Below are 13,845 nucleotides of genomic sequence, written 5' to 3' on the forward strand. Positions count from 1 at the left end.
ACTACTCTGCCCTTCATTTTGAACATAAGAGGTTCATAATTTATAGGTAAATAACAAAACCCGAGACTTCATTTCTGGACAGTTACACTAAATGAACTGAAGGAGCATGTGAACAGTATTTAGTAGTTCAAGACCATTATTATAAATTGATCTATAGATTTTTTCCTACAGCTCTTTGCAATCATTCTCAGTGTAAAATTTCAATACTGAAATTGCTAATCACTTCAGAATTCTGAAGATTCACTGGATGGAATACAGCAAAACTTTAGTAAATACTCACATGGCTGTTCAACAGAGTACTTTTATGGGCTGTGATCCCTTCAGATTTCTGTAGGTTCTCGATTGCCATTTCAATCTATTGGAACAAATTACATCTCAGATTAAAGAACATGAGATTAACAAGTCATAAAGCAGCTAATTTATCTATTATCCTGACCAACAAATGTGTGAAAAGAATAATAAGGTGTATTAATTACACAACCATCTAGTGTTCAGAACTAGCACAACTTTCAAATTTCAAAATTAAAAATATATAACAAAATATTGACATATATATTTAGAAAATTAAACAGAACATTAAACCGATTCCTAATTTGTTTTTCTTGAGGTTTATCAATGCACTGTAACCTTAATTTCCTGCCGCATTTCCAGTTGCGTGAAGCAGGTAACTAAATATGGCTTTCTAAAAATGCAGCTTTATAACCAAGCTGAGACACTGCATGAGGGAACACAACTTTGGACTTTCCACTAGCTATCTCTAAATGGAAGGATTTCATCACAAGTGCCACAATATCAGGATAACTCCCTATCCTAAGTAATAGCACAAGATCTTTAAGCTGGTATTGGTTTGTGCAGATGAATATTAAGAATGGTGTCTGTCTCTATCATGTGCTCACACCATCATTGTGAGGCTTAAATTTCTGATTCACAGAGACTATGATCAACAGAGCCAAACTAACACTAGGAAATGAAAATACACCGAATGACAACTCTGACTTGCACAACAGAGGATTAGACCAAATGTCTACAGGTTTTATCACAAGCTCAATAACCCATAATTGCTGGAGACTCGACCAGCATCCTGGTTTCTTTTGCATTTTGAAGATCACTGACCTGAGATACTAACTCTGTTCTCTTTCCACAAGTACTGCTAGGTCTGCTGAGTATTTTCAGCAGTTTGTATTTTTATTTCAGATTGCTAGCATCCACAATATATTTGCTTTTGTGTTTCTTTGTTTATTGTCATCTCTAAGGGCAGAATTTAGCCCTTGTTGGGCCGGCTCGGCAGGGGTATGCGGGAAGCCGACTGCGATCAAGGCTGGAAGGTGATTTCATGCTGGCGGGTCAATTAAGGCCAGCCCAGCGTGAAACATAAGCGGCAGCGCTCACCACAGCCTGTGTTTGGGGGGGGCGGTTTGTGGGCAAGCGGGGTGAGCGTGAACTTCACGCATGTGCGCAAGTGCCGCTTGAGAATCTCCGAGGCACAGAGCTGCCTCAGGGAGATGAAGAGCTTTTTAAAAAAAATAAAGATGTGGAAAATGTTATGTAACATGTCCTCGACACCAAATAAAAATAAAATAAATTTTTTAAAATTTCACTTATGTCTCTACTCGTGACAGAGGAAGAGACATGCTATAAGTGAAATTTTAAATATTTTATTTTTATTTGATGTTCGAAACCTCATCCCACCTGTGGATGAGGTTTCCAAAAAAATGTAAAGGCCACTTGGCCTTTAATGCCTGCCCCGCCACCCCCCCCGAAACTGTAAGGTTGGATGGGCAGTGAAAAATTTAACTTAATTGATACTTTAATGGCCTTAAAAGGCCTAATTGTCGGCGGGAGCACTGCTGATTCCCGCGCGCGGCCACCAGCCGAACTATTGTGCGACTGCGCGTTGACGTCGGGACACTTGCCCAATGTCAACGCGTGTCATTTCACACTCGAGCGGGTCGGGCACGTGCCCACCCGCTGAGGTGAAAATTCTGCCTTAAGTGTTCTGACATGGTGAGTGATGAGTTAACACCCCAAATCTCCTTCAATTTCTCCCTTAGCAAATTCCATTCCATGCATGAAGTGCATGTCTCTATTTTTACTTTCAAAAATAAATCACCTTTACATCATCTATATTAAACTTCATTTACCATTAACATCTCAGGCCCTATTGAGCACTTTTTTTTTATTTTGCTTTGGTCTTGGTTCTAGCCCAGTTGCACCGAATGGTCTGTTCCTGTGCTGTACATTCTCTACAACACCTTGAAGTAACACCGTGCCCTAGTTTGTTACCATCTCAAAATTTATCAACCTTTCATTGAGATTGATTATACATCAGCAATGTACACCAGAAACAGGAGGTCCCAGCACCTCTCTCTGTCCATTTCCTCTTTTTAACTTAGCTTTCTTTACAACTGTGGACTGCAGTGGTTCAAGAAGACAGCTCACCACCACCTTCTCAAGGGCAATTAAGGGTGGGCAATAAATGCTGGCCCAGCCAGCGATACCCACATCCCATAAATAAATTAAAAAAAAACCTTCTGTTTCCTTTCAGTTAGCCATTCCTAATTTCCATCTGTATATTATCTGTGTTATTCACTTTGTTTATAAAAGGAGTTTCTTGCATATTACTCTATCAAAGGCCTTTAGGATGTTGATAGTTTATTTGGCTGTCATCATTTTAGGATGCCAGCTATGAGGTTAGTCAAGAAAAAGCCATATTGGCTGTCCTTTATTAGATTGTTTTCACAGCTGCTATTTATTAGATGACTTATTACTGAAGTCAGCTTATTGGGCTTCCAGTTGTCAGGTATACCTCCTCTGCCTCCCATGAATATGGGAGCTCCATCTGCGTGCTTCCAGTCAAAATGTCCCCAGTGCTCATTTACTCCCTCAAATGTCCATCAGTGCTCCTCAAATCTATTTTGTCTCCGTTGCTGGCGTGTGCCATCTGTTCTAGAAAATTTATCCATTTTCAGTCTATTTTGATGTATTTTGTTAGTGCCGTCCCCATTTTAGAAACAATCCTCCAAGAGGTCATTCAGATATTCATTTATCTCACGTTACGCTCCCTCATGACTCTCTTGCAGTTACAGCACTAGGACTTTCTCATGTTGATTTGGTGCTGTGGCATTTTCCACTTTTCTATTATCATCCTTGAGATATCTGACCTGCTTCTTTATCAGCTTGTACATGGTCCAGTGGTCACTATTGCTTTACTATAGGAGCTTTCTGATCCTTTTTTTGTCCCCCTTTTAAAGTGGTTAGGGTAAAAGTAATGTCAGTAACACAGAAAAGAGGGGGTCGCCACTCTGTGCCTAGAACTGCTTCCTAGATCAGTATAGTTTTAATCCAGGTGCCAGACTGAGTCCCAGGAAATGTCACAGGGCTAGCAGTTAATGGCAAAAGCTAGGGAACCAAAGCATATCATTGGACTCAATATCAACCTAAAGGTAAAAGATGAAAGATAATTAATGGGAAAGAGCAGAGATAAAGAAAGGGAAACCAGTCCAGATAAATCATCAGGGAGGAGAGTGGGAAAGTTTCTAACAGGAGATGGATGGACACAGATTCCAATACAACAAGAAATAAAGCAAACACTGAACAACTGACACTTAAAACGAAGTCAATAACAAATCTCAAAGAGATACAAAAGAAAATCAAATGCAGTGGAGGAAACAGAAGGAAAGTCGAGAAAATTAGAAAGACCAAGGGGGAAATGGAGACCGGCAATGACCAAAGGGTTTCAAAAACACAAAATAACATTTCAAAGGTTGGATCGAATAGAGATGCAATGCAACAGAGAGGTAAGCTAGAGTCATAATATGGAATAAAATGTAATAGTCACCTGCTGAGTAACTGGAGCTAATTAAGAACAGCGAGGGCAAATTCTAAAGGGCAACTCTTATCTGACAAATTTAATCAGTGTTTTTTCAGAAAAGAAAACTGATGGAGAAAATTCAGTGAATATTGTATATGATATTTAGGAAAGATGTTTGATATGGTGGTGTATAGGAAGCATGTTGATAAAAGTAAGGCACGTTATTGATTAATTAGAAACAGCAGTGGTCTCAACACTGGGCTTTGTACAACTGCAGGATGAACCTTGTTCATCACTCCCCACCTCCCCATGTTGTTTTCTATCCTCAAGGAGTATCCTATCCTTTCTCAAAGTTTTCCCAAATCCTCATAGTATAACTTTGTGTGGAATTTTGTTGAATCCTTTTGGATGTTGAGGTACATAGGGCTTCCCAGTCCACTCGAGCTGCGACTTCCTTTAAAGCAGGTGACATGGTCTATCAAAAGGTCTGTTTGAAAAGCGAGATGATTAAAAGGGTATCATAAAAAGGGCAGGAGAATGAAACTAAGTGAGGTGGTGGAGTTGGGGGGGAAGCTGTCTCCAGTGTCACACGGACCCAATGAGAACACGATAAAAAGGAGAGGGCTGTTTGACAGCATATGATACCAGAACTGCAAGCTTACAGCCATCCAGAAAGGACGATCAAGATGGGGTCTCTTTTCCTTTGAAAACAGGAGGGGTGACCTAATAGTGATCCGTAAAATTATGAAAGATTTTAATAAGACACAAAGTGTTTCCACTTGTGGGGAGGAGCAAAACTAGAGGCCATCAATAAAATATAGTCACCAAGAAATTAAATAGGGATTCAGAGAAATTTTTTACCTAGTGAGTGATGAGAATATGGAATTTGCTACCACATGGAGTAATTGAAGTGAATAGTATAGATGTATTTAAGGGGAAGCTATACCAGCATAAGAGAGTAGGGAATAGAGGGTTGTCCTAATTTACTTAGATCAGGAAGGGTAGGAGGAGGCTCGAGTGAAGCATAAACACCAGCAAGGACTGGTTCTGTGCTGTACATTCCATGCAATCATTTTGAAAGTCTCCAATTATCCTTGATTGAGTTATTCTTGAGTAGCACACCTCTAGATTACTAAACTCAGATACTTGCTGATTATGATCATAAGCAGTGGTTAGCGGATTGACTCAAATTCATTCAAGCTAACACCAAGATTCCATGATTTGATGTAGCCGACCAGTAAGAATGCAAAAGTACCCCAAAAGAAAATTAGACAGAACTGCATCCAACATAGCAGCCCTTTAAAAGGATTCTGGCTAGCTTTTAGTATTATTTAGAAATCTAGTAAGTGAAAACATAACTGTCTCGGGTTTTGGACTGAGTCCCAGGAAGTGTCATAGGGCTAGCAGTTAGCTCAAACCAAAACCCAAGACAGGTGCTGTCCTATGTAGTCAGACACCCAAGACATGATTTGTCTTCTCTGTAATGGCTTCTAAAGGAAAGTACACATTAATTAGCAGTCAGCTCCCTGTGCTGGTCTACAGCAGGTGTACAAGCAGCAATGCAGTAAAGGTGTTACAAATTCATAGCACTATGTAACATAATATGTGCCCGTGCAACTGAACTACCATCCGGCCTCCCACAATTCTAACAGAGTCCATGGCCTCAATCAACACCTTGGCGACAGGGGTAAGTCATCTCCCCTCATCCCACATTCCTGGCTAAAGATGGACAAGAGGAAAGAATTACACAGGGATTCACAATCATTTGAACAAAGCTAGTTTCCTCACAGTTCCGGGTGATGGGCGTGTGGCATGAGAGAGTGGATGTCTGGAGTTGTCCATTGTCCCTCCATGGATGAGATATGTTCCACCGCTACTTGAGATGATCTGACCTCCTCCTACTTCCATTGCAATCCCAACGGTTCCCACCATACTGTGAGATGGCACCACAGTGGGTGAGGATACCACCGTGGTCACTTGAACTGCATTTCCCGGTGACTCAAAGTACGAGGCTCCAGGATTCTGTGCATAGAGTTGTGTTTCCGGGTAGGAGTACGCTGCACGTCTAGAAAACAACAGAAAACAAACAGAATTTTTAAAAACCTACCATGAGCAAAGGGGCAAAGAGGAGTAACGGGTCTGGGATATGTGTTCAATCAATAGTATTACTGGAAAGCAAAGAATGATGATATTTTACAGTAGATCCTTGTTATGAGTCACACAAAGCAGGGAATACATCACAGTCTTTGAGGGGAGGAAGGGCTACGTCTCTTCTAAGACACAACATGCACTATATGTACTGATGTCGAAAACATTGATATCTTATTGGGTGCCACTAACAAGACAGTTTGGGCCTGTATCCCTTAGAGTTTAGAGGAATGAGAGGTGATATTTTGAAGCATTCAAGATCCTGCGACTTGACAGGGTGGGTGCTGAGAGAATGTTTTCCCTTTGTAGGAGAGACTAGAACCAGGGGACACAGTTTAAAATAACTGGTCTCCCATTTAAGACAGAGATGAGGAGAAATGCCTCTTTCAGAGGGTCACTGGTTTGTAGCAGTGCAGGCAGGCTCATTGAATATTTTTAAGGCTGAGTTAAATAGATCCTTGATTGACAAGGAAGTCAAAGAGTATGGGGGTTGGAAGGAAAGTGGAGCTGAGGCCACAATCAGATCAGTCGTGATCTTGTTGAATGGGGTCGAATGGCCTACTCCTACTCCTGCCCTTAATTTGTATGTTGTATGATCTTGGCTTAGATATTCTCTTATGTCCCGTGGTTCAGGTCAACCCTATAAAAATTCTAAGCATCTTATATTTAGGAATACGCCTGTCTGAACCATAGATAACTATAATAGTGTAACTCGGCAGGCTCACTACTATTCCCCTTGACACAAGAACTAGATAACATTGATTACACATCTGCTTCTTCAATCTCTCCCTCAGCCTGACAGAGCTTTCCCTCATTGCTTTCTGTTTAAAAATGAACCTGGCTACCTTTGCAGTCTTCATTGGACCTGGTTCCCTGTGTTTCTATTTAAAGTATTTCAAAATTTGAACAAGTTAAGAAAGAAGTTTCACTCTGCTACAATGCAGTGGCTACGCGAGTGGCATTTTCCACCTACAGGATGCTACCGTCAGTCCAAAAGGATTTTCTGCCTACCACACAATTGAGTAACATTGTGTATGAATTTCAGTGCCGGTGCAATGCCAGGTACATAGGCCGTACGTCCCGATTGGCGAATCAAGTCAAACAGCATGTTCCTTCAGTTGTTTGCAATAGACAGAGCACAGACTAACCAGCCCGTGATTGCAAAACCAAAACAAAACGTCTACTGTTAGATGTGGTTCTGCGATTGGGCAGCAATTGCTGAACAATGCTGAGTGTGCTAATAGCTACACTAAAACCAGTTTAAGATGATCAGTCAAGCTCATGACATGGCCCCATTCTCTGCAAACAATAGGAATATATTCAAGCCTTTTGCTTTTTTTGAATTAGCCAGGAACTTGGAATGCCTATAGTTCCTCATTGACTAATGAGGCGCTGCCTTGGAGAAAGTGTGTCAATTTGCCAACCAATCAGCATCATTTTCTCCTGTAGTATAAATTGTTGTGATTGTTTGAAATTTGGCATTCTTGTGTTTGTCCTGGTGAATGCAAGATGAAAAGCTTCAACAACATGTTGCTCTTTTCAGCAATATTTTGTTTTTATTTGCTTCTATTCACAGATGGAGAGTACAGCCTGCCAAACCCCGAGACAAGTTCACAAGGCTATCCAATATAATAGGTGTGAGACACTTATAAATTACCAACACAAGCTAAACAAATTGCTTGTTGCTTACAGTCTTTTGGGCAAAAAATACTTTGGGCCATAACTTCCAAGCTCCAGGGCAGTGTATCTAGGGGGTACCCAAAGACGCACTGGGGAGACCCCCACCCCAGGTTTCCAGCTAAGAATTGCATGGCAATTGCCTGGGGAGTTCAAACTTCCAACGAGCAATTATCCTGCACTGGGTGACAATGTCAGAAATGCAGGTCCCCTTAAGAGTAAACCAGGACCAGTTTCAGAGTGAACTGAGAGCAGGTGATTCTCCTTGAAGCCTGTACTTAAGAGTTGGGTTATCCCCAGTAGGGCGGGTTTGCTTCTGGACTGGGAAAGGATCTAGAAGGGAAGAGCGGAAACTGGTATTTGTTCTGACCTATAGTTTAACAATAAAACAGTTGTGATTCACAGAATGTCTTCTGCTGACTGATTTGGTAAATGGATATCCACCTATTAAACACTGGGAACTCACTGAAAATGCAATTTAAATTACATACTTGGATGGTTCTGACTGTCTTACATCATTAGTTACCCAGAAAAAGTTAGAATAATTAAAACCACTTCTAGCTTCTGGCTAACTATTGTATTGACCCACCCCAACCCTTCACTACCCCTCCCCAGCACTTGCTCACTGCACCCAACCCCCTATTAACCCCGACCCCAGGCCTCTTCACCCCACCTTCCCCCACCAACCCTTCCAGGCCTGACTCCTGACACCCATCCCCCGTGGGCTGACTACCAATCTGACCCGACCCCCCCTCAATCCTACCCACTTAACTTAACCTTCTCCTGGCTTGTCAAAGACCTTTAAGCTTGGTTGGACCTTTAAACTTACCCGGTTTACAGCAGCTAGTGCCGTAAAAAAGGGGCGTGTGACTAAGCTCCCCTCAACGGTAAGCCTGGGGAGTCAGCTGCACTACACAGGTCTTGATCAACCTGAGTCAGAAGGTCAGACGAGATAGGATCAGCTGGATTTCTAAGTAAGTGATTGCGAGCAGAGTGGCAATCTGACTCAATTGCTACTCCATCGGAAGTTAAAGCACTTCAATATAATAACCACCGATTGACTAGAGGCCTTTTTTTCTAAACTTGTGAGGATGCACTTTGCTTTAAAACGCCAAGATTAAAAGTAACTTTCTCTAAATCTTAGAACATGGGGGCTAGAGCACTGCGCGGTCGAACATGGGGGCTAGAGCACTGCGCGGTCGAACATGGGGGCTAGAGCACTGCGCGGTCGAACATGGGGGCTAGAGCACTGCGCGGTCGAACATGGGGGCTAGAGCACTGCGCGGTCGAACATGGGGGCTAGAGCACTGCGCGGTCGAACATGGGGGCTAGAGCACTGCGCGGTCGAACATGGGGGCTAGAGCACTGCGCGGTCGAACATGGGGGCTAGAGCACTGCGCGGTCGAACATGGGGGCTAGAGCACTGCGCGGTCGAACATGGGGGCTAGAGCACTGCGCGGTCGAACATGGGGGCTAGAGCACTGCACGGTCGAACTGAGGGATAGAGCACTGCACGGTCGAACAGGGGGATAGAGCACTGCACGGTCAAACAGGGAAGTAGAGAACTGCACTGTCAAACGGGGAAGTAGAGAACTGCACTGTCGAACAGGGAAGTAGAGAACTGCATTGTCGAACAGGGAAGTAGAGAACTGCATTGTCGAACAGGGAAGTAGAGAACTGCATTGTCGAACAGGGAAGTAGAGAACTGCATTGTCGAACAGGGAAGTAGAGAACTGCATTGTCGCACGGACATGTACAGCACTACTTTTTCCAAAATGCTACTTTACAGACTAAATAGTTTTGTTTCACATTTACTTGATATAAATATAAATATGAATCTCAAGTTGCCCACTCTACCCCAAAAAGGATCTATGGTTTATGTTAAAGACATAGCGCCCCCATCCAGGCTTCCTAGATTGTTTCCCAATTTAATAACAATTCATATTATGAGCTGGGAGCTTGCATGAAATCAGGAGGTTTCATGATTAAAGAGAGAGAGTGCTAGAGGCTTTGCTTTATTGGTCCATTGATTGCTCATTGGGCCAGGCAAGCTCAAGATGGTGGCAGCCTTCCATCACCTAGGATGATGGCTTGTGTCGTGGTGGTCAACTTTCTGTTGAACATCACCTGGTGTTGCTCTGGAGCCCCACTCTGGCAGGGCAGTCGCTGCTACATTTGCTGCAGAGGAAGACAGTGGGCTGAGAAAATGCACGATTCGCTGGTCTGACCTACATGTGACTGGGTTTGGAGTCACATTTAGGTCAGACCAGCGAATCATGCACTTTCTCAGCCCACTGTCTTCCTCTGCAGCAAATGTAGCAGAGACTGCCCTGCCAGGGTGCAATGTGGCTGACTCTTAACTGCCCTCTGAAATGGCCTAGCAAGCAATTAATATCAAAGGCAAATAGGGATGGTTAAAAATGTTGGCCTTGCCAGTGACACCCATATTCCATTAAAGAAAAAAAATGTTCCTCCAGTCAGCTTCCAGGCAGCCGTCGGTGATTCTCTCCCAATTGTCAGTTTCAACGTCCACCACCCTCATTTCTCGCTTGCAGGTGTCCTTGTAGCAGAGATACAGAAGTCCCAGGAGGTCATGACCCAGTGGCCAATCCACTGGACAGAAGGTCTTTGGGTACGTGGCCATCATCCATCCAATGAATGTGGCCGAGCCAGCGCAGATGTCATTGATTTAGCAATGAGTGCACGGTGATGGTATTAGCACACTCCAGGACCTCCGAGTAGGTGACCTTGTCCTGCCAAGAGAATCCGCGGAAACGACAGAAACAGCAAAGATGGAAACTGTTCAGCCTTTTCTCCTGCCTATCATAATATTGTCCAATTCTCGCCACTGTAGAGGATTGTGCTGAAGACACAGGCTTGGTAGACTCTCAGTTTGATGTTCTCAGTCAGGTTGCTGTTGTTCCACACACTCTCTTACTCAGCTTGGACATAACAGCAGCTTTTGCGATGTGATTTCAACGTCAGGTGACAGATCGCTGTGATTGTGGCACATTGTCAACGCTGATAGATGGCAGTTATGGCAACATCCTGGGCCATGACATTTGTCTTCCTGCTACTGATGGTCAAAACCAAACTTTGTCCAGGTGTGAGAGAATCTGTCCATTTGCCACTGCAGGTGTTCCTCAGTATGGAATGTTAGTGTGGCATTGTCAACGTACTCTCTGCTGAGGACTTGGTGCACATTTGTCAGGCGAGTAAGGCTTTCCATCAGTTCTGCAAGTGGACATTCTCTGTAGTTGACCTGAAGGCATATGGCAGCAGCAAAGAGATGAATATGCCAAAGAGTGTCAGTGCCAGAACATAACCCTATCTAACCCCACGGCGGATCTCAAAGGGTTTTGGTGTTACCCCGTCATAGCTGACATTATCCATCACGTTGTCATGGAAAGAAGAGATCACTTTGAGCAGCTTCAATCGGCAGCCAATTTTCTCCAGCAGCTTAAATAGACAGCCCCTGCTCACATGTCAAATACCTTGGTGAGATCCGGCCCATCTCCTGCGCATCCACCCTCATACCTTCCTCTTCCTCCCAGAACCATGATAGGGTCCCCCATGTCCTCACTTATCCCCCCACCAGCCTCCACATTCAAAGGATCATCCTCCGCCATTTCCGCCAACTCCAGCATGATGCCACCACCAAATACATCTTCCCTTCATCCCCCCGGCGGCATTCCGCAGGGATCGTTCCCTCCGTGACACCCTGGTCCACTCCTCCATCACCCCCTACACCTCAACCCCCTCCCATGGCACCTTCCCATGCAACTGCAGAAGGTGCAACACCTGCCCCTTTACTTCCCCTCTCCTCACCAAACACTCCTTTTCAAGTGAAGCAGCATTTCACTTGCACTTCCCTCAATTTAGTCTACTGCATTCGTTGCTCCCAATGCGGTTTCCTCTACATTGGAGAGACCAAACGCAGACTGGGTGACTGCTTTGCAGAACACCTTCGGTCTGTCTGCAAGCATAACCCAGACCTCCCTGTCGCTTGCCATTTCAACACTCCACCCTGCCTATATGTCCACATGTCCATCCTTGGCCTGCTGCATTGTTCCAGTGAAGCTCAGCGCAAACTGGAGGAACAGCACCTCATTTTCCGACTAGGCACTTTACAGTCTTCCGGACTGAATATTGAGTTCAACAACTTTAGATCATGAACTCTCTCCTCCATCCCCACCTCCTTTCTGATCCCCCCCCTTTTTTCCAATAATTTATATAGATTTTTCTTTCCCCAACTATTTCCATTATTTTTAAATGTATTTCCATCCATTGTTTTATCTCTACCTTTTAGCCTATTTCGATCCCTTCCCCCCACCCCACCCCCACTAGGGCTATCTGTACCTAGCTCGTCCTGCTTTCTACCCTTAATTAGCACATTCCTTAGATAATATCACCACCTTCAACACCTCTTTGTTCTTTTGTGTGTGACATCTTTTGGCTATCTCCACCTATCACTGGGCCTCTATCCAGCTCTACCCCACCCCCTTAAACCAGCTTATATTTCATCTCTTTTCTATTTTTACTTAGTTCTGTTGAAGAGTCATACGGGCTCGAAACGTTAACTGTGTTCCTCTCTGCAGATGCTGCCAGACCTGCTGAGTTTTTCCAGGTATTTTTATTTTTATTTTGGGTTTCCAGCATCTGCAGTTTTTTGCTTTTACCTTGGTGAGATCGATGGAGGTAATATATAATGATCCCCCTTGTTCATGGCATTTCTCTTGCAGCTATTAGACTGAGAAGATCATGTTAATTATAGATTTTCCAGTTCTGAAACCGCACTGGGATTTGGGGTAGATGCGTTCAGCCAGGGTCTGCAGTGTAACAAGAGCAACATGGGCAAATACTTTTCCCACGATGCTCAGCATGGAGATGTCTCAACAGTTGCTGCAATTGCTGTAGTCACCCTTGTTCTTGTACAGGGTCACAATCTTTGCATCACGCATATTCTGGGGCACTGGCCCCTCCCTCCAGCAGCGACAGAGAAGTTTGTACAGATGCTGCAGGAGTGCCGGTTTCCCATGCTTGATGAATTCAGGTGGTATAGCATCAGCACCTGGAGCTTTGCCCATGGCAAGTGAGTCAATAGCTTTGCTAAGTTCCTTCACAGTGGGTTCGATATCCAGCTCTGCCATGCCAGGCGGGTTTTCTTAGTGTCTAGAGCTTCCTCAGTGACAGTATTCTCCTGGGACTACAACTCAAAGTAGTGTTCAACCCATCTCTCCAACTGTTTATTGCAGTCGATGATGACCTCCCCTCCCTTTGTTTTCAATGGAGCCATTTTCTTTAGTGATGCACATGTTGCCTTTTTGATCCCTTCATACACGTCCCTGACATTTCCGGTGTCAAAGGATATCTGGATATTCTGGTACAGTTGTAGCCAATAGTCATTAGCACACTACCTTGCAGATTATTGGACTTCACTTCAAGTGGCCCTTGGTGCATTCAGAATCTTCTCACTCAGATCCCTCTTATAAGTAATGCCAGTAGGCTGCTGGGTTTCAATTATAGGTTCTACCACAGCGATGTTAGCCTTGAACCAGTCAGCATTTTCCGCTCTTGCTTCCCATATGTTGAGAGTGTGGTACTGTAGATAGTGTCTCGAAGTATGTTCCATTTCGCTCCTACACCAGTGGGGATGCCAGAGAACGCCTATTTAATTGAGTCACGGGACTGTTGGTTTTTATCTGGGTAAGCAGTATGGCTGATGTTGATATGAGGGTGGCATTTGTACTTCAAATGAAAGAAACTTCAAGGACTGCATCCTCATCCTGATGCACACCAGGGAGTTATCTGTATCACAGTCAGAGCTGTGCGTGTTGAGAATGCTATTCAGAGAGTCATGTCTGATGATGATCATATCCAACTAGTGTCAATCTTGGATGTCTCCAGGACACTTTATGGCATGGTTTGTTCTGAAAGGAGGCGTTAGTTACTCAAAGCGTGTGGTAGCAGGAAAGCACAAGTAGTCTCTGTCCATTCTCATTTCTTACCCATGATGTTCAAGGCAGGAGGACCATGCCTCATGATCCACACTCACTCTTGCATTGAAATCCCTCAGTAGGTATATATGTTCTGATCTAGGGATACAGCTAATAGCAGTGTCAAGCTCCACGTAGAAGTTGTCTTCCACTTCTGCAGTGGAGCACAGCACTGGAGCATAGATACTCATAAGGTTAACTGGCCCTGTTTGA

The 13,845-nt window shown here is 43.9% G+C and overlaps 1 protein-coding gene across 7 annotated transcripts in view; it reads right to left on the reverse strand.

Annotated features, from left to right (window-relative positions):
• LOC144688703 (DNA-binding protein RFX2-like) overlaps positions 1-13,845 on the reverse strand; it is a 911,596-nt gene that overhangs the window by 830,127 nt on the left and 67,624 nt on the right. For all 7 annotated transcript variants that reach the window (XR_013578459.1, XM_078555566.1, XM_078555565.1 and 4 more), the window contains 2 exons: positions 5,600-5,876; positions 281-355 (listed from right to left, as the gene is read on the reverse strand). Coding sequence is in view for 6 of the 7 variants with exons in the window: in XM_078555566.1 (XP_078411692.1) it covers positions 281-355; positions 5,600-5,876 (352 nt within the window). In the remaining variant the exon portion in view is untranslated. The remainder of the gene's footprint in view (positions 1-280; positions 356-5,599; positions 5,877-13,845) is intronic.

The sequence above is a fragment of the Cetorhinus maximus genome, chromosome 13 (assembly GCF_964194155.1).
Source record: "Cetorhinus maximus chromosome 13, sCetMax3.hap1.1, whole genome shotgun sequence".
Taxonomy (NCBI): domain Eukaryota; kingdom Metazoa; phylum Chordata; class Chondrichthyes; order Lamniformes; family Cetorhinidae; genus Cetorhinus; species Cetorhinus maximus.